The sequence below is a fragment of the Cupressus sempervirens genome, chromosome 8 (genome assembly GCF_028749045.1).
Source record: "Cupressus sempervirens isolate cs-2001-9-10 chromosome 8, ASM2874904v1, whole genome shotgun sequence".
In the NCBI taxonomy this organism is placed as follows: Eukaryota; Viridiplantae; Streptophyta; class Pinopsida; order Cupressales; family Cupressaceae; genus Cupressus; species Cupressus sempervirens.
Window position 1 is genome coordinate 824,828,394 of NC_143125.1, and position 15,725 is coordinate 824,844,118.

At 36.8% G+C, this 15,725-nt stretch overlaps 1 protein-coding gene across 2 annotated transcripts; it reads right to left on the reverse strand.

The window, feature by feature from the left end:
- Nucleotides 1–5,887: 5,887 nt before the first annotated feature.
- LOC149544939 (Tetratricopeptide repeat (TPR)-like superfamily protein) lies at nt 5,888–15,457 on the reverse strand. Of its 2 annotated transcripts, XM_089795486.1 has the most exons (3): nt 15,211–15,456; nt 13,692–15,119; nt 5,888–6,658 (listed from the first exon to the last, which is right to left on the reverse strand). In XM_089795486.1, the coding sequence occupies exons 2-3, from the start codon at nt 15,017–15,019 to the stop codon at nt 6,511–6,513; spliced, it is 1,476 nt and encodes a 491-aa protein (XP_089651612.1). In that variant the 5' UTR covers nt 15,020–15,119; nt 15,211–15,456; the 3' UTR covers nt 5,888–6,510. The 2 variants fall into 2 exon arrangements, with proteins under 2 accessions (XP_089651612.1, XP_089651611.1); XM_089795485.1 differs by having other exon boundaries at nt 13,692–15,457.
- Between the last annotated feature and the right edge of the window lie 268 nt (nt 15,458–15,725).

The following is a 15,725-nucleotide window of genomic DNA, read 5'->3' on the forward strand; positions in this document are numbered from 1 at the left end:
AAAAGTGACGAGCCTTTGGTATGAAGATCTACAATCCATTCTTTGGTAATTTTTGAAAGGGCATTATCTTTGTATACCTTATTCAACATGTCTAGGGGACACAATAAATGAGGTCTACACTTGGACAAGCTTTGTTGATTGAACACGTAAAAGGATCAAACAAATTCTTTAAGCTTTTTTCCAAAATATTTATTTGTTCTTTGATTTCTTTGTCCATTTCATTTATTTTCAATCTTTTGTAGATCCTACCAACAATCACTTGAAAATTATCTTCTCAACCAAATGGCTATAGATTAACTCTTTAAAAATTTAAGTCAACTATGGTCTCCTGACTAGGATCCTTATCTATAACTAGTTAGACATTGCTAATGTTATCATCCTCCTTTGATCTAGATGTTGTTTCCATCTTTTTAATCCTTGGTGTCTTCTATAAAAATTGCCCTACTATATTCTGATTAGGCATTTTGAAAGGTACTACTTTTCTTTTCTTTGATAATAAAGTGCACAACCAAGATGTACAACTTATCGTGTCCATTGACATAGTTATTAGGATAGAGAGATCTAAAGTCCTCGTCAAAGGTGGTTGACCAACTTCCTTGTTTTTTCCAAATAGAAAACATGGAAGAGTTTTGTCCTTCTGAATAGGATAACATAAACACGTAAATTTGACTATTCATAAGATATTTATTACTATCAACCAAACCTCTATGATATGATCTCCCAACCAAAATTTGAGAAGATAAAAAATGAGGTGGTCTAGATGACACTACCACATCAATTTTTTATGATAGGGCTAGACTTTTCCTTACAAACAAATTAGGGTTTTGGAAAAGAAACACTATATTTAGCTTGCTTAGTATGGTTTCTTATAATCTATGATCAACTAACTAGTCTCTTGTTGGGGTGCAAAAGACCTAATAGTAATTTAGGAGTCAACTTATGCATAAAAATAAATCCTTAATCTTATGATCTAGCCTTGGCACTACAAACAATTGTTGGCATTTTAGGTTTCTTGCACTTTGCTCCTTCCATCGCTAGGGCAAAGTATGGTTGTTGGGTTGCATCCACTCGGCCTGTTTCTGGCAGTAGATTAGGGGTTGCCTCTACTATTGGCGGCAATGCTACCTCTTTTGTGGATGTGGCATCTTTCAAAGCTGATGTCCATGGATTGGGGGTTTCATCTGTGGATCGTTTGATTTTTTCCCCAATTGTGATTCCTGTCTCGGTTAGCAAGCCTATCCAGTTGGAGTTGGAGGATGATATAGCTAAAGAAATTGCTCATATGATTGAGGACTTCTCTAAAAGGGCTGTTATTTTCAAATTTCGAAGCTTCTGGCCTTCCCTTCAGGCTCTTCATGCTTGGATATCTAAGCATTGGGACCTGTTGATTTTTGAATCTGTCTAGATTTACCCTGTGGCTAGGGGTTTTTTCATAGTAAAATTTGATGTTGCGGATGACAAGAGGGCTATTTTGTGTAGTCGCTTCAACTAGGAGGATCATTACCCTTTGTTAGCCAAACCATGGCATGAGCGTTTCAACCCTACATTTGAATATTTTCTCATATGCCTCTATGGGTCAGGCTCTTGAATCTTCCCCTTCACCTGTGGATGGATTTAGTTCTTAAAGCTGTGGGAGATGACATTGGTGACTTCCAAATGGTGGATTCAAAATTTTTTGATATTATGCATACTACTGACACTCGCATCCTCGCGGTGGTTGATACTTCAAAGGGCCTCCCTGAGAAGATCAAACTTGAGGTCCCTAATGGTTCCTAGATTTAGACTCTAGACTATGAAGGAATTCCTTTTCGTTGTAGGGCCTACTCCGAGACTGGACATATTGTTGCGCGTTGTCTCGCAGAATTGAGGAAATCAAAGAAAAGACCACCTTGGTGGTCTGGGGCTTTGGTTCAACATTACTCTGTCCTCAAAAACTCTGCTCCTATGGATTCCCCCACGTATGTGGTTGTTGTTGGTGCCAGTGGCCTTGCCTCGTCTGACCTAGCTATTGATCCGTTGTTGGATGTGGTTGTCGCGGTTTCCCCTCCCTCTACGAGTCGAGTTCCAATGGGCAATTTATCTAGTGATGTTTTGCCTGTTTCTCTGGTTGGGTCAAATGTCTATGCTTTGGTTTGGGAGGAGGCTTCTCTGGTGGAAGAAGGTTGGACAAAGGTTAAAGGGAAAAAATACAAATGTTCCCAACAGTCTTCTGATCGACTTCTTAGATCTCACTCCTTTGGGAGTAAAGGGTCCTAAATGGTTTTATTGAGTATTATTTGGTGGCAGAAGTGTACTGTAATATCTATGAGGCCACCCTAGTCACCTTATCTTGGTTGGTGACCTGTTTCACCTTTGGTCTGTTGTATCTTTTGGTCGGGCTCCAATGAAAATATTATGATGTGTAATGGGTTTTAGGCACCCTTCAAAACCTGTATTACTTAATCAAAAACAATTGTTGGCTAAATGGACATGTGTCATACAAAAATTGCAAGTCATCAATGTGAATACTTTACATTGTAGTTGGAATTGAGATCCAACCCCACACAACTTATTAGTGTGACTAAGAATAAAAATAAATCCATCATGATAGATAAAGAACAAGAAAAATAAAAAAATAACTCTAAGATTGGTAACATAAGATGAAGAATCCAAGTAGCTCAACCTAAATTAGAATCTTGATGGATGTTTGCTCGTAATCTTAAAAGTACCCAGGATAGAAGGAAAAAATGAGTAAGACATTTCACACGAACTAAAAACCAAAGGCATAAAGTAATATACTAAAGACCATGAAAAATAAATAAGATAGAACAAAAATTTGTAATGCAATCAACTTGATTTTATAGAAATCTTAAATATTCTAGCACAAACAAACAAATGATTTTATTAAATTTAAAATTTAAAATATATATATATAAATTAACTACACGTATATTCTAGATAGTTTTAAAAAAAAAAGCTATTATAAACCATAAAACAATTACAAGCATACTTAACTCCTCCCATAGCACCCAACACCATAACATTTGTTCTATAAAACTAGTCCTCGAGCATTGAAAAAAACTAAATAAAAAAGTCTAAAATCATTCTCAAAACTAGAACTTTTTTAACACCAAGCATCAAAGAGGAACATGGGGGATGAAGAGGAACTACATTTAGAATATTTGTTTATCAAGGAAGACTATCATAAAGATTTTTTGAATTGATTATAGATAGTGGCTATAATGATGTCAAATGCACGAGTGGGTGGGGACTTAGACAATTTTAAATTTGTAATTGACTTCCATTAGAAAGAATTTATTCTTATGTAAAGATATGAACAAACATTATAGAATTTTGTTTTTTTTTTTTTTAATATTAACACATCGTGTATAGATAAATAAATATTTTCTCTTTCATAAAAATATATAAAAATTATATAATTATATTTATTAATTAAGATTTTTACTTAAATTTTAAAAAAGAACTATAAATGATAAATATTTATCAATTTAAAAATAACACATAAATATAAATATGATAAAAAAAAAAGATAAAGAAAGGTAGTCATTGATCAAATTAACAACCTTCTTTTTCATAAATGTGTCTGCTACCCCACATTGAAGTCCTCGTGTACATTACGAGTTGCCTTCTAGCTAATCCTTTCACCATGCTTTCTTTTCCACTTTTCTTATTCCCCAAGTCTCTTCGCCTTGTAAAATCCATTCTCCTCCCTTTTTCCACTTTTGTTTGAACACAAGTCGGTAAACGACCCTCCAAAATAAAAAAAATTTGCTTTAACTTTATGATCATATATTTTAAAGAGCTTGCTACTCTATTGTCATTTTCATGCATTACATCACAGAAAGGATTCCGTTATAGTCTGTGGTCTGAGTCAAATTACTTTCATTGACCTTGGTGTCCGTTCATTGAATCTGGTCGAATAGTCATGGTTTAGAGAATCTTTTTTAGGTTTTTTTTTTTTTTTTAATATAGTTGAGTTTTCATTCAATCTCATTAGATTCATATTGTTCTAAAAAGGTTTTGGTTATTTAAATTCTTTTTCTAGAGTGTTAGACATATTGAGTTATTTTTTGGCATTGTTGTCACTAATGTCAAAATCTGCATATTGACATCTTGGCAATATTAGTTGGTTATTGGCAATTTTGATTGTGTAATCATTAGTTTTCAATTATACAACACAAGGTTTGGTTATGCATAGGATAGTTTCAACACATATATTATTTGGTGGTCCATTACATGTTTACTTGGTTCTACTCATGGCCTACATGTTTTCATACACTTGTATGCCTTCAATGTCAATATTGCATGGAGGTTTTTGTTGGTACATGTTGATTATTATACTTATAGTGTTTCTCTAGATGTTCTTGATATCTAGACAATGGTGCAATTCATCAGATGGTTTTGATATATTGGCTATATCATGCTCTGGACAAACACTATCAAATTGCATATATCAATGAGTTTAGCCACTTTGTGGATCACCTCTTGGACACAGTTGTGGTGTTTCGACAATTTAGGTAAATATAATATATATTATATTCATCTTAAGTGCGACCTATTTTTGGGTTCATGATTGGCCCATTTGTGCATCACTACTGGAGATTTGTGAACCAATAGTAGAATATTTGTACACCACTATTGTGACATTTGTCCACAAAAACTGGTGATTTTAAGTGAGTGGGCACTAGCGAACAAGGGGTCAATTTTTGGACAACAGTTTGAAATGGCCAATTTTGTGATCATTCAGTTTTTTACAATCTCTACAACGAGATATGTGGATAGATAGAAGTTGAAACCTTAGCTTTAGCAGTTAACTCACATACAAAGACAACAAAAACAAAATCATCAAAATTTGACATGTCATTTATGATCTATAGGTGCACGAAGTTAGGGTGTGCGGGTATAGGGCCTCTTCCCCTAGATATTTTTCTTCGTAAGAGGAGACATGTGATTTGTTGTCACTCAATTGACTTGAGACCTTCTTCAATGATTTTTATGATACTTCATTGTTGGGGGGCATTATAGTGCAAGCCTTTCCCTTAATTAGATGAGTTCTTGTATTGTAGCTTTGTGATGGATGTATTATTGTTGGGGGGCATTATAGTGTAAGCCTTTCCCTTAATTAGATGAGTTCTTGTATTGTAGCTTTGTGATGGATGTATTACAGTATTTCTAAGGGGGTATTGACGAGATCCCGATACATCACTTATTCTATCACTAGGACATGATCTTATTTGCATTTTCGCTTTTGGAAGGAGTTTTCTCCGACTAGATTTTCTCCTTTACATTGTTTATGGGAGACCATTTGTGCATGGGTAGCTAACGACCCATATTACGATATGCATCATTGGCATAATAATTTCATCTCCCTAAGTTGCACCTATGAAGGATGTTAGTGTGAATGAAGTTATTTCCTTGCCAATCATTAATAGAATCCTATTCATATGTAAACTTTGGTCTAAGTATCATCATATAGAAATTAGTTATCCTATTCATATGTAAACTTAGGTCTCAAGTATCATCATATAGAAATTAGTTATAATGGGTCTATGTTCACCTTGTTTACTTTTAGTCACTTAGGCGTTTAATATGTGCATTGAGCAAATAGTGTTTGAATTTGTTTTATTTTCCCTTAAATTTTAGCTCTCATAGTAGGGTACATAATTTGAATTAAGGGGAATTGTCGTGCCTCATCAAACCTTACCCATATGATCAAGATATTTGTATACTGTGACACATCAATCTCGTATCTCAATATTCAGGCAAGCTCTTTGTTACAAGAGTCTCTTGTAAAAGTTATCTTTATTAGTCGATCCTGAAGTCTGAAAATTCAACACAAAGCATCTCAGCAGGCAAAGCTATATGAATACTGCAACTTAGAAAGTAGTTAAATAAACAGAAAATATAATTCATTCAAACAGTTTTGCTCACTACCCCAGCCCAAGTATTCCATTTACCCAAGAATCCCTTGCCAATGCACGCGAATCTTTGGCAATAATATAGGACAGCTCTTGTGGATACTGACAAGAAAATTGACAATATCTGTTTCAGAATTGAGTCCCAAGAGTAAAGGGACAACTAAAACAATTTTTCGGGCCTTGCCACAATTATTTGCATTGAAAACATTGGAGTCGCATGAAAGACTGCCGCTTGAGACTTGAATGAACTGTGAAGGATACAGGCATAAAAACATCCCACCTTTAAAAATTGCAATTGAGTCAAAACCCATAATTTACAGACATTATACACTTGTCACATTCTATGTATAGAACTGTAGAAAACTACAAAGAATCTATTGACTTGATACAAACAGTCATGAACCGAAACAAATCCTATTATCGGCAATCACTTTGTGTCTGCAATGTCAGTGTCCTCAGTTTCATTCTCATTTAATTTTTTCACTGGCCGGTGACTTTCAAATGATATTTTCAGTATCATCGATTTCAATCTCAATGAGATTTATCTTAATATCTTTCAAGTAATACTATGATTATGTATTCCTAATTCCATTCATGACGGTATTCCTTCAGATTGTCTAGCCCATCTCTCTAGGTTTGCTAGATGGTGACGTGCTTCTCTCAATTCATCCATGGCACATGGGCCGTTATTTTCCAATGCCTCAATCACCTTTCTCTGGAATCCAATTGCAAGCTCAAAGCTGTAACAGTAAACAGAGTGCAAAAGTATGCTTCAGTGTAGAGAACGGAACCAAGCTGCAGTTCAATGAATCCAATCAACCAAAAGCACGAACTTCTGTTTATAGGTCAGACTGAAATTTATGCACTGCATTACTTTGAAATGGGTGATTTAAAAAAGGGATGGAAAGAAATGAAGCGCATCATAATAGCAACATACCCTCAAGCAAATACATAAAGGAAGCAAACTGCAAACAATATCGTGCGTTTGCACTCATGATGGAGTTCATTTTGTAATTGGTCAATTTTGGGCCTGAAGTACTGTGCTAAGTATGAAAATAGAAGCAACACAAAGGAATCACTTGGAAAAAACATGCAAATATAATAGGACTTCCTATAGAATTATAGAAGAGCTAGTATTCAAAACCAAATATTCTAATGCATACATGTTCATGTAAGGGCTAACCTTGGATAATATAGTCTGAAAGTAAATGTAAAATTAAACTAGCTGTTTACTAAAGCTGCTTTAATCCAATTGCACAGAAGGCCACAGATCTTAAAAGTAAGTGTACTGATAATAATTTGTGTTTAGAAGCTTCTAAAGATTGTCAAAGCCCAATGGCAATGAGGAAGAAGTAAGAAACAAAGCTTTCATCCAATCGTTCAAAAGGTTACCTATCTCAAAAGTAGGTGCATTAATAAGGAGTGTTTGGAAGCTTCTAGCAGTTAGATTCATTCATAGCTGTTTAATAGGTCACCCCGTATATTTTATATTTTCACTTTGGCAAAGAAATTACACCTTTGAGAAGCAGCTAAATTCCTTAGGTACAAACCTAAACCAAGAACAATTTTTCTTTGCATCCTCTTAAGGGCATTCCTTCTTGATAGCTGATGAGATATAAGTATCCATAGCTGACCTTAGTTAACTTTAGCTGCTAAAATATAAGTCCTCTACCAGATTTGCATGAGTACAAAAATATATAAATTTCTATTGTCATAAATAGATCAGCCTATTGATATCAGATCGCGATCAATGTTGAGTAATGAGGAATTGGAACTCTTCATGGTTCTCATCATGTACACTTCCTAATTTAAGCGTGAAGAAGAAATGTGTTATTTTTCTGGGCTTTCCATGGACAGTTCTGAGAACCTGTCATTTTTATACCACAAGAATAAGAGGATCTGTTACCATTTATACGCAAAGCCTACAGAATAGTTTGAGAAATTGAGTATGCTGAAACCAACTAAAGATGCTAAATTATTTCAAGATTTTGTAAACCTCATAGAATACAAATTATTAAATTTTGCCATTTTTGGCAGAACAATCTTCTTTTCTACAAGGAAATAAAGTCTAGGAATAATCTGTTCAGTATGTGAATACCAAGAGTCTCTTGGGATTTTCCCTCCAATTATTATGACTATTCAGCTAATCGCTTGTGATCTGTATAAGCTGATTGTATCCATTTGTAAACACATTCTTTTCAATTTATAATATTCCTCTGCTCTCAGTGTGGACATAGCCATGATTTGTGGTGAACTACAATAAACACTTGTGTTTATGTGTGTTGTTGTTCTGCACTTTTCATTTGCACTTTTTGATTAACCTTTCAATTGGTATCAGAGCCTGTGATCGATTTCGGTTACCAAATTCCGGAATCATGGAGAAATCAAGAGTGCAGAAATTCTTGGGGAAGAAGTTCAGTCTATGGAAGGTACAAATGATTTCATTACTAATCAAGTATGATCTTGCCATATCAATCAGAGGTAAAGCGAAAAAGCCAACCTCCATGATGGATGAGACTTGGAATACAATTGTGAAAAGGCAATGGCAGGGATTTTTCTCTCACTATCTCAAAATGTCTTGTTCAATGTGAACGATGAAACAAGAACAAAGGCAGTATGGGACAAGCTTCAAAGTATGGAAGAAACGGCGTCTGCTGCAAATAAAAAAATAATCATGAAAAAGCTTTACAAGTTGAAGATAAAGGATGGAACAGCAATGTTCAATCACATAAATGAGTTAAATACTCTTTTATGTTAGGCAAACTCCATTGGTATGCCTCAAGATGACAAAAATAAGGCTATCATCTTATTGTGCTCCTTACCGGACAGCTGGGATGGTGTAGTCACATCAATCAGCACTTCTGTTTCCGGCAAAAACAAGCTGGTTTATGGTGAGGTAGTTGCTACTTTGCTTAGTGAAGACATGAGAAGAAACAACAAAGAGTCTTCATCCAGCGATGCTCTAACGATGGTTAGCACGGAAAATAGAGGAAGAGCTCATCATAGAGGCAGAAATTATAACTGTAGGTAACAATCAGCTAGAAGATCACAGTCCCGGGGTAGACAAAATGGTTGTTGGTTTTGTGGAAAGGCTGGTCACGTTAAGGACTGTAGAAAATATAAAAGGGCTCAAGAAAAGTTTTTGGACAGCGGAGCAAACATTATTAATGATAAGGATGATGGCATTTTGGTTCTTGCAACAAGTGACACAACTTCAAATTCATGGGTGAATGACTCCGGGGCTTCATTTCATGCATCTTCTTGCAGCGAAGCCCTCATAAACTACAAAGAAGGTAAATTTGGGAATGTCTATTTGGGTGACAACAAAACTTGTAAAATTGTAAGAAAGGATAATATTTTGTTATCAATAGAAGGGGGTGCTCAATTATTGCTTAAGGATGTTAGGCATCTTCCCAAATTAAAAAGGAATTTGATTTCTTTTAGTCAGCTATATGCTCAAGGCTTTCTTACGCTTCTCACGGATACATGGAAAATTACCAAGTGTTCCATGGTTATCGCCAAAGGGCATAAAGTTAGCAGCCTACATGTTGTAGAAACTAATGATAAGGTGAGAGCTCCTATGACTGTTGCGGACAGCGATGCCGCACTTTGGCATCAAAGATTAGGCCACATGAGTAATAACGGGCTAGAGGTTATGCCTAATCAAGATCAACTTCTAGGTCTCCAATCAACAGATTTGGAATTTTGCGAGCATTGTCTTCATGGGAAACAAAAACGTGTTAGCTTTTTGAAGAATGGCCATGACAAAAAGACAACACCATTGGAGTTAGTACACTTAGATGTCTTCGGTCCCACAGAGGTAACCTCTTATGGAGGTGCAAATTACTTTGTTTCCTTTCTTTATGATTGTACTAGAAAGGTTTGGGTTTATATGATCTCTAGAAAATCTTAAGTTTTCTCAAAATTTAAAGTTTTTAAAGCTCTTATTGAAAATCAGAGTGGGCACAAAATCAAATATTTAAAATAGGATAACAGAGGTGAATTTTGTTTGTTGGAGTTTGATAACTTTTGTGCAGATCATGGTATCCGACAGGTGAAAGTTTTGTTATTCACCCCTCAAGAAAATGGGGCAGCGGAAAGGCTAAATCAAACCATTCTTGAGAAAGTTCAATGCATGCTTTCTAATGCCGGTTTAGGCAAAGAATTATGGGCGAAGGCCTGCAATACAGCAATGTATTTGATTAATCAAAGTCCATCTCGTTTGCACTTTGCAATTCCAGAAGAAGAATGGCTCGGAAGAAGGATTTCCTACTCACATATTCGATTTTTTGGGTGTCAAGCATTTGTTCATGTTCCCAAAGAAAATACGAGCAAGCTGGATTCAAAATCACAACAGTGTATCTTCATGGGCTATGGTGAAGATCAGTTTGGATTTCGATTATGGGATCCTGTTACAAAGAAAATTGTGCAGAGTAGAGATGTGGTCTTTCATGAGACAAAGTTTTCGGCTCTTCAATCAACACCACAGGAAGGAGTTACTGAAGACTTTGTTCCTATGTCTCTATTTAATAAGAACACTTCTTCAGTAAATTCTCAGCCTCAAACTATGGTTTCTACTCCTACCTTTGTTTTAGCTACATTTCCTTCTATGTCTTTAGACAGTGATTCATTCGAAAATATTACAGAGCCTTTAAGTTATGATCACAATTGTCAGGATTGCTCTCTACACACAAAGCAAAATCCCACAAAAAAACATGGAGTCATTAATGTTCAGCCTCTGCCGCCACCAAAGCCTACTCATTCTAACGCTAATATGCATTGTAGAAGACCAGAAGGATCTTGTTTTGGAAGAACTGAATCACATATTGATAGGGACTTGGCTCCCGTGTCAGAAGAAAATGTTCGTCACGATAATAATTTTGGGGATTTTTCGCTCACATCACTAACAAACAACTCTACATGGACATGGGACAAGTTTTGGGTTTTGCTACATCCAATAAACATTTTGCTATGATAGAGGATACTTGCCATGAGATGGCACATGAAGTTCCTCCATCGTATGAGCTTGATAGGAAACTTTTCTTTGGCCCGAGCAGTGGAAAAGGGACAAAATTCACATAGGAAGAAATCGGTGGTGTAGCAAATGCTAGGTGTGATCAATCCCAGAAAAAACTCAAATCACACTCTCGAGCCTAGCGAATTCCATGATGGCACCAGCATAGCGTATACACCTACAGTCCATTGTGACCCAATATTGAATATAGAGCAGGGTATGTAGGTCGCTCAAGAGCACAGGATGCAAGACTCTTCAACACATAGTCAAGACCAAACCTTTGGGAAACAGGGTATCCTCACACCCTTCACCCCAAGCAATGGCGTTGACATATCTAGCCTTCTTGTTCATGTAATCAGTAATTATATTCCAGCCACTCCATAGGAACGTTAAGGAATCAGCAACCTGTGACAAACAAAGACCATACTATTTGATCAAATACCAATCAAGCAAATCAGAATGTGAAGAAAGTAAATTCACAGAAAAATCGATGCATTTTTTCACAAGTTCTCATGAATTATGTAACAATACTAAGTTAGGGTCTAGTGAAACAAATCTTGATGCGACTTCTAAGGGGATTGGTATTAACAGAACCGGGGAACAAGAAGGCAATGTACAAGAATTATGACAGTCTCCAAGGCAAAGAAGGATGCCTACAAGATATTCAGATTATGAATTACTTTACTCTGAGGAGGTAGAGCCTGAGATTTTAATCTCTGATAAGATTGAACCTGTTAATTTTAAAGATGCTAGCAGAAGTATTGATAAAAATCTGTGGATAGAAGAGATGAATTCTCTTAAAACCAATAAAACTTGGGATTTAATACCGCTTCCACCCAACCGTAAAGCTCTTATAAACTGTTGGGTATATAAAGTGATAGAGGAAGCTGGCGGTAGAAAGAGGTACCGTGATCGGTTAGTTGTCAAAGGATATGCTCAGAAAAAAGGACTAGACTTTGTAGAGATTTTCTCACCAATTGTGTGGATGACTACAATCCGGGCAGTTTTTGGATTGGTAGCCATTTGGGATCTTGAACTAGAACAGCTTGATGTCAAGAAGGCTTTTCTACATGGTGACATCAATGAAGAATTGTACATGGAGCAGCCTGAAGGCTTTGTTCAAAGAGAAAAAAAACATCTCTATTGCCAGTTGAAACGAAGTTTGTATGAGCTTAAGCAAGCTCCAAGGCAGTGATACATTAAATTTGATCGGTTCATGGTTGAACACAACTTCACCCAATGTGAACCAAATCCATGTGCCTACTATAAAAGACTTCCTATTGGTCAGTTTGTTATTCTTCTACTCTATGTTGATGACATGTTAGTTGGTGGTTCTTCTCCTCAAATAGTTAGCGAGTTAAAGCAAGATTTAACTTCTCGGTTTGCCCTGAAAGATTTAGGGGCTGCCAAAAAGATTCGTGGAATGACTATCACTAGAGATAGACAAAAGAAGGTGCTTACTTTGTCACAAAAAACATACATTGACAAAGTTGTAGAGCGGTTTGGTATGGCTGAAGCAAAACTTGTACCTATTCCTCTTGCTCCTTACTTCTATCTAACTTCTTATTTGTGTCCCAAATCACAAGAAGAAAGGAATTTATGAATAATATTCCTTATAAATCAGAGGTTGGTAGCATAATGTATGCTATGGTTTCCACACGCCCTGATATTGCTCATGCGGTGAGAGTGGTTAGTAGATTCATGAGCAATCCTGGAAAGCCTCATTGCAAAGCGGTTAAGTGGATATTACAGTATCTCAAGGGTACTTCTAATTATGCATTATGTTTTGGTAGAAATCATGCTCAGCTGCAAGGATTCAGTGATTCAAATCTTGCCAAAGATCGAGAAAAATGCAGGTCTACTACTGTCATGCTTTCATATTTCTCAGGGCTGCCATTAGTTGGGCCTCAAGGCTGCAATATTGTGTTGCTCCTTCTTCTGTTGAAGCCGAATACTTGGCTCTTTCCAAAGGTGCTAGAGAGATGATTTGGTTGCAACACTTGTACAGCGATCTACATTGGCAATAAGATGCTTACGTTTTATTTTTTGATAGTCAGAGTGCAATTGTAATGGCTCACAATCATTCTTCTCAGCGACATTCCAAATATATTGACAAGCATGCTCACTATGTTTGCTGTGTGGTAAAAGGAAGAAAATTAAAGGTTGCCAAAATTGATACAAAGATCAATAGGGCGGACATGTTGACAAAGGTGGTTGCCAAGGAGAAGTTCAGATCTGCCGAAACTTCTCTTGGCCTTGTTAAAAAGAAGTAGGTCAGCATGTAGAGCAGGGAAATGGTGATCAGTTGAAGCATCCGTTGTCTTCAGTGGGAGATTGTCAAGTATGTGAAGACCAACGGTCTCTTGGGATTTCCCCTCCAATTATTATGTCTCTTCAGCTGATCACTTGTGATCTATAAATGCTGATTCTATCCATTTATAAACACATTCTTTTCAATTAATAATATTCCTCTGCTCTCAATGTGAACGTAGCCACAATTTGTGGGGAACCACGATAAACACTTGTTTATTTGTCTTGCTGTTCTGCACTTTTCATTTGCACTTTTTTGACTAACCTTTCATAATCTGATTATATGTTGTGTTTAGGACTTTTGAGATCCAAGAAAACTGTTTAATCTACCTCGTGCACTGTTTCTTGAAATCTAAAATAAATCCTCCACCGAACATGGAAAATAACTTAGAATTGAATCTCTGCATGTGGGGTATTAAACAAAAGATACCAAGGTGAAATGTTCTGACCTGCCCATCAAACCGTGCATATTTGCAAGGCTTTGAATAGTTTCAATGGTATCCATATGCTGCGATCCAAGACCAATTTCCATAACTCCTTTGGCCATTTCAAACATCCGTGCTGCAGCCAAAGGTTTCTCTAGCTCCGCATATGCTAAACCTAGATTGTTGTATATGTATCCTACTCCAAAATGTTGGCTCCCATAGCTTTCTTTCATTTTTTGTACAGCGCTCTCTAAGTAAGAAATTGAATCTTTCACACTGCCAGTCATTAGAAGCAACCATCCAAGCCTTCCAGCAGTGCTCCCTTCTGCATGCTGGTACTTAGGAGAAACTTCATAGATTTCGAGGGCCATCTTATAGAAAGTAATGGCAGCTCCAAAGTCATTCATCATCTCGTACAACATAGCAATCTCTGTAAAGGCCTCCCCTACCTTCTCTGCGCTTGTCTGTGAATGCATCTTGAATGTCTTGGAAGCTAGTTCACAGCATTTCTTGGAATCTCCATAACTTTTCAAATTACAGAGTGCTTTGCCCATGTAAAGGAGTACCATTGCTCGCAGCTCACTTTCATTATCAGTCTGCTGAAAAATTCCCCTTAGCATATTGAGGGCATCGTCATATCTTCCTAGAAAAATCTGCAAATTGGCCAAATCCAATTCAGAATCAATGAGCTCCTTCTTCATGTCCCAAATCTTGAAAACCCTCTTGGCGGCCTCATTCTGTTGTAAAGCTTTCTCATACTCACCTAAGCCAGCATATATAGCTGCAAGAAGCCTCTGATCCATTGCAAGCTCCACAGAATTCTCTCCCAGATGCTTCCTGTCGATTTTCAAAGAGTTTAAACATAAGTTCAACGCCTCCTTGAAATTCAATACATCTACATATGCCTCAGCAACCTTTTTACTTACACCAGCCAACTGAGGATGGTCGGGATCCAGCTGTTCTTCCTTCAATTGAAGACACCGGATATAGTATCTAAGAGCTTCTTCCCTCCTCCCCAAGGCAGTTTTCACATCTCCCAACAAACATTGAATATCATGAACTAAAGGTGTATTCTGAAACTGACTACGCTCATTCTCAAGTTTCCCGATAGCCCTATTCGAATAAACCAAGCTCTCATCAAACTTCCCTAATCTATAATGAACAGAACCTAACAGATACAGAGACGTAGCTACAGTGATACAGCTCTTGTCATCCTTTTCTAAAATCCTAAGTGCCTTATTGGCATAAGCAATAATGGTCTCTGAGTTCTCACCTGCTGATTCCAACTCCTGCCCCATTCTGAGACAAGCCATTCCAAGCCTTTTGTCGTCTCCATCAAACACAGATTCCATTTCCCTGAATGCAATATCTAGCTCATCCACTGTAATTGCAGCTTCAAAGGCTCTCTCCACAGTGCCATCTCTCTCTAGTTTACTGGCAGTTTCTAACCCTCTGTAGAAGCCAATTCGAATATTAGAGCTTTTAGTGTTTCGAGGGTTTCGGATGTGTATTTTTGTACCTGACAATCGGCAAAAGTTTCTACCTGGTTGTAATGCAGATGAAGAAACTAATCCATTTCCATGTAGTTCATAGAGTGTTCTGTCAGGGTTTCTTTTATCGCTTTCTTCCTCGCTTCTCTCCTCTTTTTCGTACAGCTCAATAGTTCTAATGCTGTTTGAAACCCTGGTGTTGACAATTTTTCCGAAATCCTGGGTTCTTTGCACCACAAAGCGGTGGAATTTTCTCATGTTTGATCTGTGCATGGATTGGTCATGTTAAGCCCACTAAAATAAGGTCCCAATTCAATGCTCATGTTCTTAATAGATACGTCTTGTTTATAAATATTGTACAGTGAGATTTGAGATTTGAGATTTGAAAAAGTGATCTTTGGAAAGGAGGGAACAAATAATCTGGAATAGTAACCTTGTGAAAGCCACATGGTCAGAGGTAGATACAAAAAATATGGGCATTATTTAGAGAAAGCCACCTTAGAGTTTAAATTAGTGTCAGTTGATGAAGGGAGATCTTAGTGATCACATTTTTCTTCATACATCACTA